This window comes from Muscardinus avellanarius (assembly GCF_963383645.1).
Source record: "Muscardinus avellanarius genome assembly, chromosome: 2".
Classification (NCBI taxonomy): domain Eukaryota; kingdom Metazoa; phylum Chordata; class Mammalia; order Rodentia; family Gliridae; genus Muscardinus; species Muscardinus avellanarius.
In genome coordinates this window covers 156,627,332-156,648,974 of record NC_137787.1, presented here as the reverse complement: position 1 = coordinate 156,648,974, position 21,643 = coordinate 156,627,332, and the positions used below count along the sequence as shown (strand labels likewise).

Here is a 21,643-nt window from a genome sequence, read left to right as displayed (position 1 = left end):
TTAAAGAAGAATGGCCATGAACAATCTTTCTTAATCAAAGGTGTCTCTCATTCTTCAGGATCAGCAACAACTGAATACAGTAACATGAAGTTTTTTCAACTCCACAAAATCAGAAAACACAGATTTTCATAACTCTATAGTTAACATTTGAGGATAAATAAAAACATAATCACCAAAAACTCCAGGCTGCTGTACTCTTTTCCTCTAATGAAATTACTTAATTATATAATTTACCCATGATATAAGTCTATTCTTCAAAGCCACTTCTAGCCAATAATTTCTTGAAATTGATAAAACTGAAAAATGCAATGAGAATACATTGAACCTATGGACACTGCACAAAGACTCATCAAAATAGGGTGTGAATTACAGAAGCATTTAAAATATAATAATAAAACTTTAAAAATAATACCTAATCTATGAGCAAATGATGAGCTAAATTTTTTGTAAAATGACTAAACTCTCTCCATTCTCCCTAATAGTCAAATTAGTTGAGAATGAACCTATAATTTCAAATTTCATTAAGACAATAGACAAAGTCCCACCTGATTCAATTATGGTTTTATTCCCACAAAAAGAAAACACATTTTTCTTTTTTTTTTTTTTTTTTTTTTTTTGGTACTGGGATGAAAACCAGGGACAGTCTACCTACAAGCTACACCCCCATCCTCATTTTTTTTTTTTTTTTTTGTAAACAGGGTCTGAGTTACAAACAAAGAACCTCACTAAGTAGCTGAGGCTGGCCACGAACCATGATCCTTCTGGCTCAGTCTCTGGAATGCTGGGATTACAAGCATGCACCACCACACCTGGCTACAAAAGGAAAATTCTAATACACTATTTTCTACATTGCCTTCAGGACCATAACTATTACTTAGGGAGTATGTCTTGGTTTAATAACTTTTTTATTGCCCCCTTCCAAAGCACTTTGCTCTTTCTTCACTGCCATCAGATAAAACAAAAACAAAACCAAAGAAAGAGTGGGGTAGGAAAGAAGAACAGAAACAACTGCCTCAGAGAAATGCAATACCCATTTGAAGCAACACATCACATACCAGCATTTGGTTTATCCTGGTTGGAGTTCTTTCACTTTCTTGCCAAGATAACCACTAACCAAACTTACTTTGAAAAGAGTCTTCCAAATACATGTGCAGTTTTGTAAGCTGTCCTTTTTATAGCACCAAGGAAGACATGCTGCTTCAATGATGAGTGAATGAGCATATGACAATTTTTTCAGTTGTCAAAATGTAATAAAAGAGGACAGCAGACAGCACTGGCTTGGTCTTGTGTTTTCATTTACCTCAAAGAAACATACTGCTGTAAAAATCTGAAAATGAGCCATTAAATGGCAAGTCATCCTTTGAGTCATCCATGAACTCCCTTGTAGGGGACCTGACTGAATTTGTCAAAAAAGTAAAGGCTGTTTTTCCACAGAAGTAGGGATCCTTTCTAGTCTTTAAAAAAAAAAAAAAGACAGCAATATTACAATGTCATGAAACTTCCTTTTGTATAGGGAAAATGACATTTTAAAGAAACATTCTCCAAGGAGGAGGCCTCCCTTAAAGAAGGCAGAGACACTAGTTGAAGGAAAGAAAAGAAGAAAGGAAGTCACTGAGGATGACTTTTTTTTTTTTTTTGGTGGTGGTGGTACTAGATGTGAAATTCAGAGGCTTTCTACCTCCGGGCTATACTCCCAGACCTATTTTATATTTTATTTGGAAACAGGGTCTCACTAAGTTGCTGAAAGTCTCACTAAGTAGCTGAGGCTGGCTTCAAACCTGCACAATCCTCCTGTCTCAGCCTCCCAAGCGAGGGGATTACAAGTGTGCACAACCACGCCCGGCTGAGGTGAAGGTCTTAACCTAGCATATTTCTCCCATATGCCACTATCCCAAATCACCTAGGTACCACCAATTGGAGCTCCACATCCTATTGCAAGGACACTGCGTCTCTGCACATGCTCTTTCCTTCTCACTTCCCTCAAAACACCTGCTCATATTTCAGGTCTCACTCCTGGCTTCCCATAATTTTCTGGACTACAGAAAAATAATTGTATAACTGTGTACTTATCTCATTAGTATATGAGCTATGAGGAAACAAAATTTAACTCTGCTTACCTTTGTACTTTCAGAACTGAATAGAAGGGCTAAGATACACTGAGTGCAAAGTACTTGATACATACTTGCTCAGGAGAAAAGGTTGATAGAGGATACTTTTTTACATAACATAAAAAAGGTCAAGGAACCCACAATGACAAACATATACACATTAAAGAACTCAGTAGGGAAAAAAGGGAAGAGGGAGTTTGCAAATGTCCAGTGAAAGTGCTTGCCTCATAAAACAAGAGTGCAAGCTGGTCAAATAGGAACAATGAGAATAAAATCGGCACTTTCCTTTCCTTCTCATTACTTTTCTCCATTCTAACAGACAGGATTCTAAATGTCTCATAAAAATAGCTAAAAGGATTTGGAAAGTTGCTCCTTAGGGAGTTCTCTCTTGACTTAGGAAGAGTGAAGTGGACAAACCTCCCTGGCTTCAATCGTTTCCTAGGAAAACTTATTAAGCTACAAATCTTTACTAGAGAGTCAATGATTTAATGGGCATACTATTATACATGCAATTAGCTACAGTGCTATCAGGAAATCATAACATATTAAAGAAATTCTGTTTGTTCCCAAGAATAAATGACCTAAAATTTTCTAAAATAAAAAAAATTAATCTTCATTCAAGAACATCTTAAATTTATTTTTATAATTAACACCAAATCAATGAGTAACAAATTCCATTTAACTATTTTCCATATAACTTCAGTTAAAGTTAAAATGCAAAGCTCTAAAATTTCTTTTGAAATTTTTAACATTTACTTAAAAGTCTATTTCTTCTTTTCAGAGTTCTCTTTAAACCTATTTTGAATAGCACCTCAAGCATTCTTAAACAAGTTATAAAATGAAATGCCAATCACCTTATTTTTGGCATACAACTATATTCTATTGCTGTGCAACTTATATGACCATCAGTCATCTGCAAACGCAGCATCCTTGGTGCAGCCTGAGATTCTTCATTATCCTTTGGTGCAGCAACATTGCGAATTTTTTGAATTTGCAAAACACATGGACCTTCAAGCTGTCAAAACAGAAAAAGAATCAAAATCACTCTCTGGTCATCACTGTTTCCATTTATAGCGTTCTTTTTTCCTTAATGATTACACATTATGATTTACAAAGATAACTTTAATTAAGGTCATAACTGAAATAACATACATATCAAGAAGGATTTGTTTTTAGTACTTAAAGATAAAATTTCAAAAGAGTAAACAATTTTTAAATTTCTGAATCTATTTACTATTCAGATCATAACAGAAAAACACCCTTGAAAAACAAAGCTATATTCAAAGACAAAAGATGTATTCTTTGACGTTTGAGTCTTAAATGTTCTAAATGGTTCACATGCATCTTGCTTTTCCCTGCACAGAGACATTAAAGGACAGTCTAGAGATAAAGAATTTGGCAATTCTTTAAGGAACATAAGCTTTATAGTACAAATTCTAGGGACTGCTATCTGTTCAAAGACATCAAATTCAAAATGCACCCTCTTCTGGTATAAATGAACAATACAATACCCCAAAGTATAAACTATATAAAGTTCAAAAAGTGTGAGTTATACTTGACTTATTCTCATATTTTCTTTTTCAAATAATGTTAAATCAATGCAAAATTATTTGTATTTACAGTGGGCAGAAGTGTTTTCTCTTGCCAAATTTCAATCTAATACAAAACTAAATCAATGGGCTAACTAGATATAGAAGTTTTATATAAGAAAATGCTAACGGCAAAGTTAGAAAATGACAGTATAATCTGCATACAAGAAATTATCATTTCTGCATAATAAAATATATCCTTAAGTAGTTTTATACTTTAGGAGGAAAAAGCTACTGCTCAAATAAAGTCCTTAAGTAAAATGTTTTTGTATATATCTAATTTCTATTTTCAGCAACAAGAAATGTGATTGGGAAACATATATACCTAATTTCCTCAGCAAAAATGCCCCCATGTTGTTATAAATTTAGAACTTGAGAATATAATTAGAAAAAAGTCTAAATTTAATCTAATTTTCAGTTATAAAAAATTCAAAGCTGAAAGAAATCCAAAACCCTTAACAAGTATAGATAAGCTGCTAATTCAGGATGAACTTTTTCTTTGACTTTTGTTAATATCATTAAAAATCATTTAAATTTACAGACATTTTATGGTTATTATAATGTTCATGATGCCCTTTAGTTTAGCATTTCCATTATTTTTAACCTAGACACTGAAAAATATCTTGCTTATGCTGTTTAATACAGACCACCAGTCACATGTGGCTATTTAAGTTTGCATTTAACTAAAATGAAATGATATTAAAAATTTAATGGTTCAGTTGCACTAACCATTATTTCCAGCATTCTATATCTGAAGAGCATAATGAAAGACCATTCACCTCATTGAAAAATGACTGCTAGAGTGTTGGTGGTAATCTAGTCTCATGTATTCCAAAGTGAGGCTCATATATCCTAAGGACTGCACTTTCACTAAAGTGTGGGAAATAAACATTTACTTTTATTTAATTTTATTTAACTTTTATTAATTTAATATCCAAAGTGACAAGGTTACCCTAAGTCCTCATGATGCACAGACCATAGGCATCTTCATAAAATTTTGGATGCCCTATATTTCATGCAGGGTGACATGGCACTTCCATTGGTTTGTTTGCTTTTAATGGGTTATGACAAACTGCATTTATGCACATTAAATGGACATATGGACTATATTACCTAGTTTTAATACTAATACAAAATTGATAAAATATCTTAAAAGATTTTACCAAAGACACAAAGTGAAGATGACAACAAGGATACAAATGTACAGTAGGGATAGAATAGCTAGAAAATGATAGAAAGGAATACCTGCCCCGAACTCCTGATGTGTCCTAGCAAGCAGCCAGTTTACTTGTTTAACCCAAGTCCTGGCCTCTTCATTCCTTTTAATAAACTGAAGAGCAGGCCCTTGAAAATAGAGGACCCCTACGTCCATAAGTATGGTATCATTTTAGGAAGAGGACCTTTTCAGGGACAATTTAAGTAAGGATCCAGAGATAAGAATATACTGAATTAACACAAACCCTAAATCTAATGATGAGTGTACTAAGGAGACATAAGGCATAAAAACCATGTGAAAATGAAGGCAGAAATTGAAGTTATCTATCTATAAGCCAAGAAAGACAGGGAGTGTCAATGGCTACCAAAAGCTAGGGGAGGAGCAAAAAACAGATTTTTCCTCAGGGCCTCCAACAGGAACCAACCCTGTTGACACTTTGATTTTAGATATCAGGCCTACAGAAATGTGACAAAATACATTTCCACTCTTTTAAGCCACCAAGTTTGTTGTAATTTGTTACAACAGCCTCAGTTAACTAAGATGCCCACTTATAGAATGACGGTCTAGAGGAAGAATAAATTGTACACATTAGCCTGAGCCTTGTCCTTTTTCCTCTTGGGATCTAGCCAGGTGCCCTAGGAGGCACATATTTAGCTTCCTCACTGAAGTGAGAATTCCCTGAGTGAGAATATAAGTCTGGATGTTTTGTGATTCAGATAACGGGTCCATTTTGCTATCCCACTAAGTAACATCTTTAAATTAAAATGTTATCAGTAATAAAGTTGATATTTGGCTCATGACTGCCACTCCTTAACTTCCCAATTGGTTCAAAAACAAAGTAGAAAAGCAGGTACTATTTTACCTGGGAAATCTTCAAATTAGGCAAAACCTGATAGTCATTTCTCAGTTTGAATCATAAAAGCCTTAATATTATTCGTTCCACATTAAATATATTCTATAACTAAACCAACCAGAAACAAATTTTTATTACTCTGCTTATAAAATTAAGTTTATTATACTATACCCTGGAGTCAAAACATACATAAATATTAGACCTAAATAACACACACAAACAATAGAAAAAGATACTGTGATTCCAAATATTAATAAAAGGTAAATTTACAGAGAAAACATGAAAAAACGTAGGTATATTATTAACAATGACATGTACAAGGTAGCAAAATTTAATTAGTAAAAAAATATAAATAGCTTGTCTATCACAAGTAACAAATATTTAAAAATTTTTAAACAACATTTACAGTAACAAAAATAGAAAGATCTGGGGGGAAAATATTACAAAAAATACACAATCTCTATATTCTCAGTAAATCATAAAACTTTATGGAAAAATTAAATGAGATACATCCCTAGAGCCATCTTGTAATAATCCACAAGAGCTTATTATGTGCTTTTCTTCCTAATTCCAGTTACAATGGCTTCACAATTGTCACAATTGTCCTTGGCAGGAATATTATACTACCGAAAAAAGTGCCAAATGTCACATATGAGGTAGGCAGTTTATCAGCATTCTATTGAGAATATCATCATATACAGATGCCAATTGTCTTTAAGCTGATCTGCCATTTAAATGCAATTTCAATCAAAATTCCAACATATACTTTAGGAGAATATATGTTGGTTCTAAAATTTATGTGGGAGAAAAAAATGAATAGCTTAATAAAAATAGTGTATTTTACTGCCACAGATCAGAAAACTGATCTTTCCAAGTGCCATAAAAGATATGGTTCAAATAAATCTTGTATACACTACTATAGGTAATGTAAGTTGGTACAACTGCTTCTCAAAATTATTTGGCATTATTTCAGCCATAAAGTTGAACACTAGTTTAATTTTATCATACAGTAGTTCAATTCCTGATTAGAGTCCTACGTAAACTTTCAAATGTATATCAGGAAACATACAAAACATGTGCTTCTAGAAATATTGTCTATTATCAGAAAGCAATAATCTAAATAGCCATCAGCAGAATATTAATTCATAGTTATATTTACATAGTTGAATACTGTGCAAAAAAGAAGAATAATGTACAACACGTATATGCAACATGAACATAAATTAGTTATAATACTGAATCTAATGCAAGTTAGAGCAGAAAATAACATGATAATCATTTTGAAAAGCTCCAATACAAATTCAGATTGTTTAGTAATAACTACATATATAACTAAAATATTTTTAAAAATTAAAACCAGACTCAAAATTCACCACAGCTTGTTCTTGGGGAGAGAGCTTGGATGAGGAGTGACTAGGATCCATAAGTAAAATAATTGCAATGTTCTAGTTTTGAGGCTTCACAAAGTGTTTTGTTTTTGTGGTGGTGGGATTGAACCTAGGGGCTTTCTACCTCTGAGCTACATCTCCAGCTATATTTCATTTTTTATTTTTGAAACAAAGTCTCACTAAGTTGCTGAGGGTCTTGCTAAGTTGCTGAGATTGGCCTCAAACCTGCAATCCTCCTGACTCAGCCTCCCAAGTACTAGGATTGCAGGCATGTGCCACCATACTCAGCTTTACTTTATTATTAACCTTAGAATATGTATTAACTATTTCAAATAATTTGCATAATGTTTTAAAATTAAGACCTTGGGTAAGTCATTTATTTCAAATAATTCACATAATTTTTATAATTATGACAGTAGGTAGATCACTTAAATGTCAACAACAACAATAATAAAACAAAACAAAACAAAAAACTAGAGAACTAGATCCACAACATACAGAGCAGCACACACAAAAAAAATCAAGAGCACATAACTGGTTTTCACCCTAAAATCAAAGAGATGCCGACAACATCCATGAACTAGAACAATCTAGATCTAGCACACAGAAAGCATGTAGCAGTGTGTTACATACAAGTGATCTCATTAGCCCTGGACACTTACCCTAGCATCACTATAGCAGATTAAATATAATTTAGATCAAAATTCCATGATATTTTAAGAGACTTGGTTACTAGATTGCAGAAAGCCTTGCCCCCCTTATACTATTACCAGATGCTTCTTCTCCACAGTTCCTGTTTTTCTGTTAACCACCCCAAATACTTATGTATACACACACATACCACACACAAACACACACAGTCTTAAGATTAAAAGACGTGTGTGTGTGTGTGTGCACGCAGTGTACATGTGTATGTATACTCTAAAACTTTAAATATGCCCTTATAGGGATATCTGCCCACTACCCTGACTGAAAATCACATCTCTCTCACATCTCAAAAACTAACAGTCTAAAAAACAACCTCATCTCAACACTCCTAAGCTGAGATGCTGCCCATTTGTTGTGTATTTTAACATTTGTTCTACTTTGTTGACATTGTTGGATTTTTAATATCTTATCTTTGCCTGGCAGGTGAGGGAAAGACATTACAGGTACTGTAGCAACAAAAGACATTTATTTGAGGGAAACTATAATCCCCATACCTGTAAAGTAAAAGAGAAGGTACACAATTTCTGTTTCTAGTGTTCTAATGATTGCATGAATAACACATGCAAATGATTCAGCACGGGACTTAGCACTGACTAGGTTCTGAGCAAATGGAAGAAGGCAGGAGAGATTTATTATAAAGCAGTTTTCCTAGATAAGTTAGGAGCTTGAACAAAAGCAAATAAATATACTTAAAAAGGCCAAGAGAAAAGAAAATCAAAAGCATCCCAAATACTCAAAGAAATAGCTTTGGGAAGGTACCCTAATCCTGATATCAAATTTTTTAATATTCAAATTATTTTTTCAAATATTCAAACATATCAAAGTTAAATTAAAAAATAAGCAATAACAAGAAAAACTTTCTAAATCATAAATATGATATTTACTGGAATATTTAAAAACTTCTATCATTGTAGAATTTTTAAGACATTTATTTAAATGCCTGATAACTGAGTAAATAATATAATCTTAAACAGGTTTTCTCTAACTTGAGAAGCCTTTAAAGTAAAAAAGCATCAATTCAGTCATCAAAATAATTTACTCTTAGTCACTTAGAGTAACTACGGCAAATGAAATACAAGGAGAACATTGTGGGACATTCAGTCAAAAGTTACACTTCTCATAGTGTGTAATTTCCCAATTTCCACATTTTTATTCTACTTTGATTTTTCTCTCTGACAGAATTAAAAAATAAAAAAGGTTAGGCAAATACTTTATTCCAATTCTCAGAAGATTATCTAATATATAATTCTTGCCATAATTTTTAAATTCCATAGAAACTATTAATAATTACTAATGATCATTTCTAAGTAAATTTAAAATCAGAGTTTTAGTGGTTCACTTCTAAAATTAAAAGTACATGTTTAATTTTAATAACTCACTAAAAGGAACACTGATAAATTATATAGTTTAGCATAGAATAAATTAACATGTAAGAAACATGGAACAATTTTATTTAAATTAAACTTAAACTTTTTTCAAATTATTTAAAAAATACATCTATTTTCTACACTGCAAAGGTCACAGGCAACTATTTGAAGTCTAAGGACGCAGCGCCATCTTGTGGTTGATGTTGGTACTGCAGAGTCTCTGCAATGGCCACTTCTACTTGGAAAACCTAGGTCTTTATCAGTTTCACATTTAAAACAGCATACACCTATGGCAGTCCTAGGATTTATATAGAAAAAAATAAACACAGAACTGAAAGCCTTTCCTGTCAGGGCTCCAAAGCAATACATAGAGCTTCCCAGACAGCTGGAATAGCAACAAAGCATTCCTACATTAATCTATATTTTATAGTTTACATAGTTCTTTAAAATGCTATGAAAATAAGTACAATGAAATGTTGAAACTTACAGAAGAATGCTTAAAATACTGGCTAAAACTCAACCACTGGGGAGACTGCTTCTCCATAAGGAAAGAAAAGTAGTAAAAAATCCAAAAAAGTCAACAACAAAAATGAAAACTGAAAAGCAGCAGAACCAGAACCAGAATAAAGAGCAGAGACCTATAAAGTGCTCCATAGGACCTGCCTGAGAATTCCATCTGGGACAAGGTGCGCCAAAGAAGCTGGCAGCTGCAGTCATTGTAGATTCCAGAGACATCCAGGAAGAAACTGTGGATCACTATGAGGCTGACAACTACAGACCATCAGCGAAAGCAGTCAGTATCCTGCCCTACGCACAGCTGGCAGGAACTCAAAAGAAATAGATGATTCTGATGGACACCTCAGCAACAGCTAAACTCATCTCTTCTCACAGCAATCTGAAGCAGCACCCATCAAGTAAGTTAACAAACCATACCTGCAAGTAAAGCTGGCCATGCCTACCCACAGGGGCTTACATGGCAAGGAAATAAGACCAAATGGGTGCTGAGACCTTGGAGGCTTACTACTGAACATAGTGGAAAATTGAATTAGTAAATAGCCCAAAGAAAGAGAACTATAGTCCACAATTTGAAGAGCGGTAGAGACTACAGGAATCACCATGGTACACCAACTAGTGGTACCAGGGAGAAATAGTGCAGCCTACTGAGTTGCAGACTACAAAAGCAATGAACTCACACCTGGTTGTATCTGGGAGCAACAAAGCAACAGCACCTGAGGCCAGCAAGGGCTCCTGGGAGTGACCACCCAAGTCAGGAGTAATGTCCCTGGAGCTAATGAACTGAGCCACTCAAACTCCTGGTTGGAACTGAACACTCTCTTCCTGCCAGACCCTGGGCCTTGGACTACAACAAGAGGCTAGGACACCACTTGATCACAGCCAAAACCTGGGAATTCAATATTCTTTCTGCCAGCAGAGTTTGTGCCTGGCATACATGTAAGCTAGTGATTGAAAGTACCTCATGTGACCATAATAAGCAGATCTAGAGTGGTGTCCCAGGGACCATCAAAGCTCAACAAGCCAGACTATAAGTTTGGAACATAGCAATTGCTGGCTTTACTGAGCCCAAGCTCAGTAGTCACAAAGGCTGTATGTCAGCACTCTGCTGTATCACAGGCTCACATTCAGCAGAGCAACAGTGGTCTGTGAATGCATAAAGTCCCAACGAACAGGCTGCAAGCCCTGAATAAAGCAACATAGTATCTGACCCTGTGGAGTTTGGGCCAAGGCAGCACAGTGATCTGCAGCTAATCAGAGACTACTACTTACCTGCACTAAGAACTATATCTAGAGACTCTGGGGGAAAAACTCAAAAGTTTGAGTATTTCAGTCAAATTGGTAAGGGCAAATATTTACCACAAGCATTGACCTTATTATTAATGAGTAGGAAATAAACACAGAACTCACACACAAAGAGAAAGAAGATGACATGACACTGGAAACACAAACCCAAGAACTCTTAAAATATGAGAACAAGGAACAATGAGGAAACAATAAACTCCCATAACTCAACAACAAGGGAGCTCACCAATACTGATCTACAAGAAATGTAAGAAGGAGAATTCCTAATCTTGATCTTCAATATGATGAAAGGCCTCACATTAAGTGTTCAGGAAATGAAAAAGGAAATTGAGAACTTAAGAATCAGAAAGAGGTCTGAAGGAAATGAAGAAGTCAATAAATGAATTGAAGACAGCAATATCAAACAATTCTGGAAGATTATATGAAATGGAAACAGAATATCAGAAGATAGTTCATTCAAAACTGAAAGCACAGTCAACAGTATACAGAAGACATCACAACAACAGAACCTAAACATCCAACAATTATGGGACAATAAGATACATCCTAACTTACAGATAAAAGGCATTGAAGAAGGAATAGAACACAGACCAAAGGTATCTATAAATCTCTTCAGAGAAATAATTTCAGAGAATTTTCCAAACATGGAAAAAGACTTGAATATACAGGAGATATACAGAACTCCATTAAGATCAAAGAAGGACCTCGCATGTCATGTAATAATCAAAATGACTAACACAGAGGCCAAGGAAAGAATCTTAAAAACAGTGAGAACAAAAGAACGGGTGACATTCAGGGCCAATAACAATAAAAATCATTCCATATTTCACAAACCCAAGTCATGAATGCTGGAAAGGATTCGTATTAAGTACTACAGATCCTGGAAGAAAAAAATTCCAACCAAGCAGGACTGATAACATTAAAATTGATGGAAAAATTACAACATTCCAAGATAAGCAGAATCATAAAAAATTAATGACTACCAAGCCAGCATTAGAGAAAAATACAATAGCAAGCAAAGAAATAGAAACAGCAATATAAATTCTGCCATCAAAGAAAAGCTCAGGCCCAGATGTATTTCCAGTTGAATTCCACAAAACTTTTAGAAAAGAACTAAACCCAATACTTCACAAGTTATTTTATAAGGTCAAAAGTGATAGAATTCTTTCAAACTTCTTCTATGAGGCCAGTGTCACATAATACCAAAACCAAATAAAGATACCTCAGGAAAAGAAAATTACAGACCAATTTCACTGATGAACAAGGATGTAAAATTTCTACACAAAACACTAGCCATGTACATTCAAAATCACATCAAGAAAATTGTACACCACAGCCAAGTTGGTTTCATCCCAAGAAAGGAAAGCTAGTTTAACATACACACATCAAGTAAGTCAAATAAATACTTAATTCTCCTGAAGAGCTTTCAGTAATAAGAAATTTAGCTGGGGGGTCATAAGGATTCATAAGATCCTAGATCTCTAGGATAAAAATGCCATCCTAAATTGCTCATAATCCTCAAGACTTGTCATATGCATTGCACTACATTTAGCATTTCACATATATTATCTATTTAACTCTTTAATTTCACAAGGAATATTTGAATAATAAAAAACTAAAATCTAACAAGATTAAATAACTTGCCAAAAGTCACAAAAAAATAATAATCAGGAGAAACAGAATTAGAACTCAAGCTAATGACTACATCTGTGTCTCTTCAATCAGTCCCTATGGTTTCTTCTCCCTCCACACACAATCTGATGCATGCCAAGGAGAGGCCCTTCTTGGAATAGCTATTCTAAACATTTTAGGTTTTCTGTCTGAATTCATTTTTGTGAAGGTGGTTTCCAGGATACTCTATTTGAAAAGTATCTAAGTAACCTCTCCCTCACATACAAACATATCTTTCCTCCTTTCTTTCTTAATATAAAAACAAAATTAGGAAATATCACTTTATACCAAAATCTGAGGGTCAACAGGCAGGCAGATTAATTACTCAAATACTAAACTTATTAAATGTTGCCTACAGCTTATGTACAGACTTAAAATATGTTTGCTTTAAACTAAAACTGTAACATATGTAATTTAGTGACTGATAATTCTCAAGTCATGTCTTGATAATGATTCAGTCACCATTAACACCATAAAATGGTAGTGACAAAATGTTTCAATAAAGGCACAAATGTAACAGATGTTAATGCACTGGTCTTATTTTACAAAGAAGCCAAAATAATTCAATTCGTGTAAAAAATATATTCCGCGAACACTTATCTTAGCCTAAAAAGAGCTATGTTTTATATAATATATGGAGTTTTCACTTACTGCAAACAAAATGGGTGACATCTATGTATCAGCTTCTTAAATTTCTAGAAAAAATATTTTAAAAATCTAGGCATATATTTGGTGTCAAGTAAGTAATGAAACAAAAAAATACAGTTAAGGAAGAAGAGCAGAAAATGATATCTAATAATGTGTTTCATGTGAAAGAGGCTAATCTCATGCATTCATTTACATATAAGGTAAAATTAGCATTTAGAATATTTCCAAAGGTAAACTAGCATAGAATACTCAAGAAAGTTTTGTTTTTCATTGCGGTTAGCTATATTCAAAAGAAATCTTAAAAATACTACTAAACAAAACTTTTACAAGAAAAATGCTCTGAGAAAGAAGAGAAAGTGGTGCATGTCACCAGTACTATCTTAAGAGCTCACAACAGAGGTGGGTTCCCAGATTCTCCCAGATTCTTCAAGACACAGAGAGTTAAAAGGAAAAAACAGTAATTCAAAAAGCTCCACGATTTTCTTCGGTAAACTAGTGTAAGGATGTGTAGACACCACTTTGATGTTTTTTTACATTTCCTATAGAGAATTATCACACTCATCAGGCCTACCAAAGACCAATGTCTAATTTGGAGTTTCATAACCCAGTATTTTTCTGTTTTCCTCCTGGACCAGCAAAACCAACATCCCTGGAAATTTTATCAAAATGCAAATTCTTAGACTCCACTCTATCTCTACAGAATCAGAAACACAGGCAGGGGCAGGGGTGATATTCAGTCTAGGGATCTCTGTTATAGCTAGATCTCAAGGCAATTCTGATTTACAATGAAGCCTAAGAACTATTGCAACCAAAAATCAAATGTAAAGAAACTATATAGGACTCAAAAAGTATAACAAAGATGATAGAAGAGCTTGAGAATGAGAACAAACAAAAGAACACACAAAAGATAGATGGCTTAAGCAAAGAGAAACCTGTGGAAATGGTGGAAATGATATTTACAAGTCTCTAAGTCTATAAAAGATTATTCACAAAAAGTAGTAACCAGATGTTCTCCATTTACTCTGAAAGAATATAAAAAATATAAAATTTAAGTTGCAGCATAAAAATTTAGGTTAAAATACAATGTTTTCTCAAAGAGTATTAAATATTAAAATGAATTTCTGCAGGAAGGTATAAAACCCTTCTCTCTGAATATCTTCCTCAAAATTGTTAACAATGCATTAGCAACTCTCTTATAATCCTACTTACCAATACTACCAAATAAATTAATATTTAGAAATATGAAAAATGTTGTGATTATCCTTTTTACCCAAAATTTAAAATATCTATAGTGTAATAAGTACTACAAATGTAAGAATTAAAGATAAGAATATTTATTGAAACACAAATAAATCTAAGTATAATACAAAATGATAGCAAAAACCAAATGAAGAGCTTTGCCTAATAGCTCATAATATTCTCTCATAATCTTATACTTTTATATTAATAAGTTTATTAAATATGCTTAACATTTTAGTAGGTTAAAGTAATTAAAATAAGGTAGGAGGCCTTTGTCCTATGCTCCAGTAACATTTGATGAGTCTCACAAGTAAATTAACTATGACATATTTGTAATTCCTGACAAAAAAGGGTTTGTTTTTTGATGTTAAAAAGTCACCAAAACTGAATTTTTATTGGTTTTGTTTATGTACAGAAAATCATTATAATGATGATTTTGTGACCTTTTCATCTCCAAAATCTTTTAGAATTGCAGTCTGTTGAAAAAATTCTACTAATTTGTTAGGTATTCAAATTTATTATAGCTAGTAAAAGTCAGAAAGTTAGCAATTTTCTTTACCTTTTCTACCTTTCCACCATTGATGTCACTGGGAAGGAATTTCTTGCCAATTGTTCTCAAATCTGTCTAAAATAAAAATATTATTATTAAAATAGAATTACAGAAAAAAGCAAATCTAAACCTAATCTCATGAAAATAAGATGAGATTACTTAAGGTTTATGAACAAAAATTAGTGTCTTTAATTGATTTTAAGATTCATAGATATAATCAATCTTTTCAAATAACATAGTCCCATATATAACTTGTTTAAAGTATGGCATTAAAATGAATAGTAACATATAAGGCCCATATTTCTGTGTGTGTGTGTGTGTGTGTGTGTGTGTGTGTGTGTGTGTGTGTGGTACTGGGGATGGAACCCAGGGACCTTCTACCTTCAGGCTACCCCTAGACCTATTTCATTTTTATTTGGAAATGGTCTCACTAGTTCCTGAGAGCCTCACTAAGTTGAGGAGGCTGGCTTTAAACCTGTGACCCTTCTATCTCAGCCTTCCAAGTACTGGGATTACAATCATGTGCCACTACACCCAGCTTCTCATATTTCTTTACGTAACCTTTTAATTTACTTAGTATTATCTATTAAAATCCCAAACTTGATATTAAATTATAGTCTTATTAAAATCTTAAGGTGTAATCTGAAATCAAATGACAACTTTTGAATACATAAAAATAGTAGCATATTTTTTAACAAATGAATCCTCTATAACTTTGATAAGCAGACATAAAAGCATTTCCCTGTAGGCTATAATATCCATAATACAACAAAGTGAGGTACATATTTGTATATGTGTAACATACTACTAAGCATCTGTAATCACTACTAAACAAACAAACCAGGGAACAATACCACTGAAAGAGCAAAGTAGATTTTACCAAAATAAAAATTTATTTTATTTGCACAAATTATAGAAACAGAACTTGGTGTACAACTAAATATATAAAAATGCAACATGTAAAACTGCAAATCAAAGCAAAACATAAAAAGGAAAATGTATGAACATTGTAGCATTTCTGACATAAAAATAAAACTTCAACTACAGTCTGCATAAATAATAGAACTTTTAAGGATTGTGTCCTCTTGAAAAAATGAAAACCTAAAGAAATGGCAAAAAAAAAATTTGTTTAGAGCAAAACTATCAGCACTCATGAAAAATGTCCAATTTAACCTAAGAAATTATCTTTATGCTTGATAGTGAGATTACAACAATAACTAAAGTTGTACTGTTGTTATTCTTACAATATAGTAAATTGTAGCTCTTCATCACCTTTAGAACAAAATAAAATAGACTTAAGTGCATTTGATCAAATAAATTAGAAGAGAAAATAGAGACAAAAAATTTGGTATAGTTAAGAAAACAATAAATAATTAGAATTACTGTGATACAAAATGAATATAGAGGCAGAATAGTATTCTTTGAACACCTACAATAAAAGAATATCTTATTTGAAAGAGCCAAATATAGTTAGCTTAAAAAACAAACATGAGTTACACAACTCCCCCAGATCCTTGTCCATTTTTTACTACTAGGCTTCATAATTTATTTTATACTGCAATGCAAGAATCACTACTAAACTAAAACTTGCCATATAGGACTGCCAGGCAAACTAAGCCCCAACACAAACATTTGTGCAAAAATGCTTTAGGTTTATGGGGTTTTGCAGCCTCAGCTCAGTGAAATAGGGAAAAAAGAATTATCTACTGGATCTCAAGCTGTATGCTTTTTCATTTGAAAATAGCAGGGTGTGGCTCGTAATCCCCTTGCTTGGGAGGCAGAGACAGGAGGATCGCGCAGGTTTGAAGCCAGCCGTGCTGGCATAAGAGACCCTGTTTCCAAAAATAAAATAGGTCTGGGAGTGTAGCCCAGAGGTAGAAGGGCTTCCACGAACCCCAGTACCACCAAAAACAAAAACAAAAAAAAGAGTAGCATACTGACAAAAAAAATACTTTCATATCCTAGCATTCCTTCTATCAGGACTGTTTTGAATGTTAACAAGTATGTGCACTTGGCTCAATGACTTGCACAGAGTAAGCACTCAGTGAATGTTAGCCATAATTTTTTTAGTGAAAATAAAACATACATTTTGTTATCACCTGAACATATCAGCCAAATCAGGTTAAGATATTTTTTGAAGTCACGTAAAGGCTGTAATATTTTATTTTTTATACTTTTATTGGTGCATTATAGCCTCACATCATAATGTCATTAATAGTGATGACAAACATGCACATGACACTTGAATATAAAATTTTATGAAACAGTATATACAAATCTGATATACCATAGTTTCCCAATTCTGTTTTTTATCAATAATTATGAGATTGATTCAACCTCAAAACAACCTAGGTAAAGTAAATGAGTACTAGACAAGACTAAACTATGATGCATTCCAACTGCAATTAACTAATCCTATGACCTTAGACATTACCACAAGCTTTCTAAACTTATTCTATTCATCTGTAAAATGAAAAACTTTTGCAGCTCTACAAAGTTGCTGTCAGGTTAAACAAAACAAAATATTCAAAGTGACTTTTAAAATGCTATACACATATATATGAAAAGTTATTTCAGTGTGCTTTTAATAAAAGAAAAGTGACATTTTAAATCTTTACAAATTTAACATAAAAATTAAGTATTTAACCTGGGAAAAGTTTATGTTAAAAAATAAAAACAAAAGAAAGTAGACTTAAGTGCATTTAATCAAATAAATTAGAAGAGAAAATAGAAAAAATTTTGTTATAGTTAAGGAGAAAACACTAAATGATTATATTTAGTGAATCACTAAATGATTGAAACACTAAATGATTAGAAACCAAAAAATACATTAAAATTTTGTTGAGTTTTCAAAGCTTCTTCCTACATACACATACCACGCACACATATATTGCTGACAATTAAGTTTAATAATTATTTGGCAAAACATTTAATATTATACAGATTCTGTGTTATTACTTTTTTCTGAATAATTCACATTTTTTTGTGCAGAGTTTTCTTTTGTTTTTTTTATTTTTTGCCATACTGGTGCTAGAACCCTGGGGCATTCTACCTCTGAGCTACACCCCTAACCTTATTTTTTAATTCTTTATTTTAAAACAGGTTCTCAATGAGCTCCAAAGGGCCTCCCTAAGTATCTGAGGCTATCCACGAACTGTGAGCCTCCTGTCTCAGCCTCCCAAATTGCTGTAATTACAAGCGTGTGCCACCATGCCTGGCTAATAATTCACATATCTGAACCAAAATTATATGCAAGATTTCAACTTTCTTAGTATTTCTTGTCACTTCTTAGTATTCTTACACCCTATTTCAGAGAGTAAAAAATTAAGAACTCTCCTTTTCAACATAAAAATCTGAGCAAAAAGACTCTTGCAACAAGGCTGAGGCAGCTACAAGGTTAGGCCTGCTTACAAGGTTAACTCTAGGTAAAATTGCACTTGAATTATTGCCTATCTGAAAATGTGGCTCACTGCCTATATACTGCTGATACAAACAATTCAAATACTTTCTTTGGAGGAGACACAGGGAAGCAGGGAGGAGAGGGAGGATTTTGAGTTTTGATACACACTGGGAAGAGGATACTATGTGAGCAATTCAATAAAAGCTCTGGGCACTAATCTTTAATGGACTTCCTTAATCACTGCACTTGTTATTCTACTGTTCATTGCTAGATAAAGGACCAAGCATTAAGTGTCTCATAGTAGGAAGATAAGAAAGCTTTTGCATGTATTATTCTCCCAGTACACAGTAAGATATATATAAAATCAGATATTCATATATATATAAGATATACATATAAGCTACAAATATAGACATGTGCATTTATAAAATAATATATACATTTATGAAATAAGATATACACATATCTATAAAATAAAAATCAGTAATACAAGGCCTTTCAACCACTGGTTAATATCCTGCAATCTTTCAAAAGCTAAAAAAATTCAACAGGATACTAAAAGTGCCTGAATTTTATTAAAAGGGAATAAACTTGAAAACTAAATTTGAGGGATATAGACTTCACTCTGATTTAAAAAAATTTTTTTTCTATTATCATGTAGTATTTGGTTTTTTTGTTTGTTTGTTTGTTTTCCTATTACCACGTAGTTTCAATAGCTGTGGACTGAAACATTCAACTATGTATTTGGAGAAAATTATAAAGACAAATTCCTTCATCCAGATAATGATCATCAAGTATTTCTTATGGGCACAACACAAATAATTAATTTTTACTTAGTCTGAAGTTCACACTAATTACATAGAGTTCATTGCTATTTCCCTAAATATATATAAGACAATATATATTTAATATATATATATATTTAATAAATATATATAAGACAAGTAATAGCAGAAGACTGTCATAAAATCTCTTTACTGTTTTGGAAAGGTATTCTTAAATTAAAAAAAATTATTTACATCATTTTTAAAAGTAGAATTCACTAATGGGTGCAAGTCAAAGAAAGTTTAAGTATCCAGAAAATATTGCCATTATAGTTATAGATATGAATAATATCTGACCAATGCCTTTTACTTTAAAAAAACTTTTATTAAAAATCTAAATACTCAGCTCAAAAACAAAAAAGATCTTAATTTTACTGAATAAAACTCAAAGAAGCTGTAAAAAATAAGAGCTCAGAAAATAAATTTTATGTTTAAACCCAAGTTCAATTCTATAAATGTACATTTATGCAATTTCAAAAGAAAAAGCTATACATAGTTATACATTTATTTATATTTTCAATATTTGTAGTACCCACTATTTCTGCTTTCCCTTACAAAGTATGCTGTGATATGACTAATTTGTTCGATAATGGTTTTTATTAACTTCATTGATAACATGTTAAAATACAAAGCTTTGATTTAATAATTGTCATTATATAGTCAACATAAAAAACTACCAAAAAGGTAACTGCAGAAATAAAAATGAACATTTGTTTACTTACCTTTTTGTTTCAAATAATTTTTTTAAATTCTTGATAAAAGCCAATCTAATTATAGAATAGATATACCTACACATGTGAAAGAAAACAGTTGGAAAGAAACCAACACACTAAAATATTAACAGTAATTAAAAACAAATTTTGTTTTTTAGTTTGCTTTGTTTCTATAGTCTATAATGTTTTACAAATATTACTTTTATCATTAGTTAAAATTATTATTTTAAATCAATAATTATAATTAGCAAAAGGCTATACCTAAAGTTTCTAAGCAAATTAATATGGCATAAATGAATGGTTTGGGGTTGTTTGTTTGTTTTGGGTGCTGGGAATTGAACCCAGGGACATTTTACCTCTGGGATATACCCCCATTCTTATTTTATTATTTTGAAACAGGGCCTCACTAAGTTGCTAAGGCTGGCTTTCGACCTCCTGTCTCAGCCTCCCAAGGAAGTACTGTGATTACAAACATGAGACACCATGATTGGTTGAATGATCAGCTTTTATACAGCTACTGTAAATGTTATAAAATTTTACAACTAATAACAAGGTAGGCAAAAAGGAGCATTAAACTTTTTTCTTTTTTACTGTATTATGTGTAATAGATGTTAATAACCGGCTATTATGAGATTATATTTATCAAAATTATTAAGCATCACTACAACTTAAAATGGACAAAATAATAAAATATACTTGCCATATTAGTTATCATAAAATCCAGTATACTCTATGTGATGTTTTCATTAGCATAACTTTCAGATTAAAATGTTTGTAAGTTAATAAATATAACCTACATTGAGCGCAATCAGGATGATGTCATTTACATTGACTTTGTCAGGAGAACTTGTGCAAGCTTCAATGCCTTCATCTGAAAGATACCTGTTAAAATAAAATAAATGGATTAATAATATCTAAAACCTAAATTAACCAAATTTCTTTTTTTAAGACTACATGCTATTTTGTCCTCTACTATGAAATGTTTCTATTCCTATACTGAGGAAAGAGACTTCATACAGACTCCCTTTTTACTAATTCTGATAAAAATAGAATGCAAATTTGTATTTTTTCTGTGGACCCTGAGAGGGACATTGATCCAATAAAAATACCCATCCCTACAAAATATAAAAAGTGAAAATATATCTAATAAAAATTCTAAAGGTAGAAACTGTTCAGGGTGAAAATTTATGTTTATATAAGTAAAATATCATTTACCTAAAGCTGCTTCTTCTGTGTATGGTACTTGGGATGGAACAACCCAGGGACATTCTACCTCTCAGTTACACCCACAGCCCTATTTTTTATTCTTTATTTTGAAACAGGGTCTCACTGAGTTGCAAAGGACCACCCTAGCTGAGGCTGTCCACAAACCAAGATCCTCCTGTCTCGGCCTCCCAAATGCTGGAATTACAAGTGAGTGCCACCACATCCAGCTCTGCCTAAAGCTTCTTGAACATAACAAATTATAAAAGTGTGGCTAAAGTTTCACAAGGTCTTCCTCAAAGAACTTAAGCCTTATACCTTTACCTTAAAATTATAAGAAAGCAGGAC

The 21,643-nt window shown here is 32.6% G+C and overlaps 1 protein-coding gene across 1 annotated transcript in view; it reads right to left on the bottom strand.

Moving 5' to 3' along the window:
• Positions 1-21,643, bottom strand: part of TDRD3 (tudor domain containing 3) — a gene marked incomplete at its 3' end in the record, with an annotated part of 135,427 nt that overhangs the window by 62,588 nt on the left and 51,196 nt on the right. The window contains exons 2-4 of the mRNA XM_080719972.1: positions 20,890-20,974; positions 15,165-15,230; positions 2,963-3,123 (exon numbers count right to left, since the gene is read on the bottom strand). Of these exons, the coding sequence (XP_080576098.1) occupies positions 2,963-3,123; positions 15,165-15,230; positions 20,890-20,974 (312 nt within the window). The remainder of the gene's footprint in view (positions 1-2,962; positions 3,124-15,164; positions 15,231-20,889; positions 20,975-21,643) is intronic.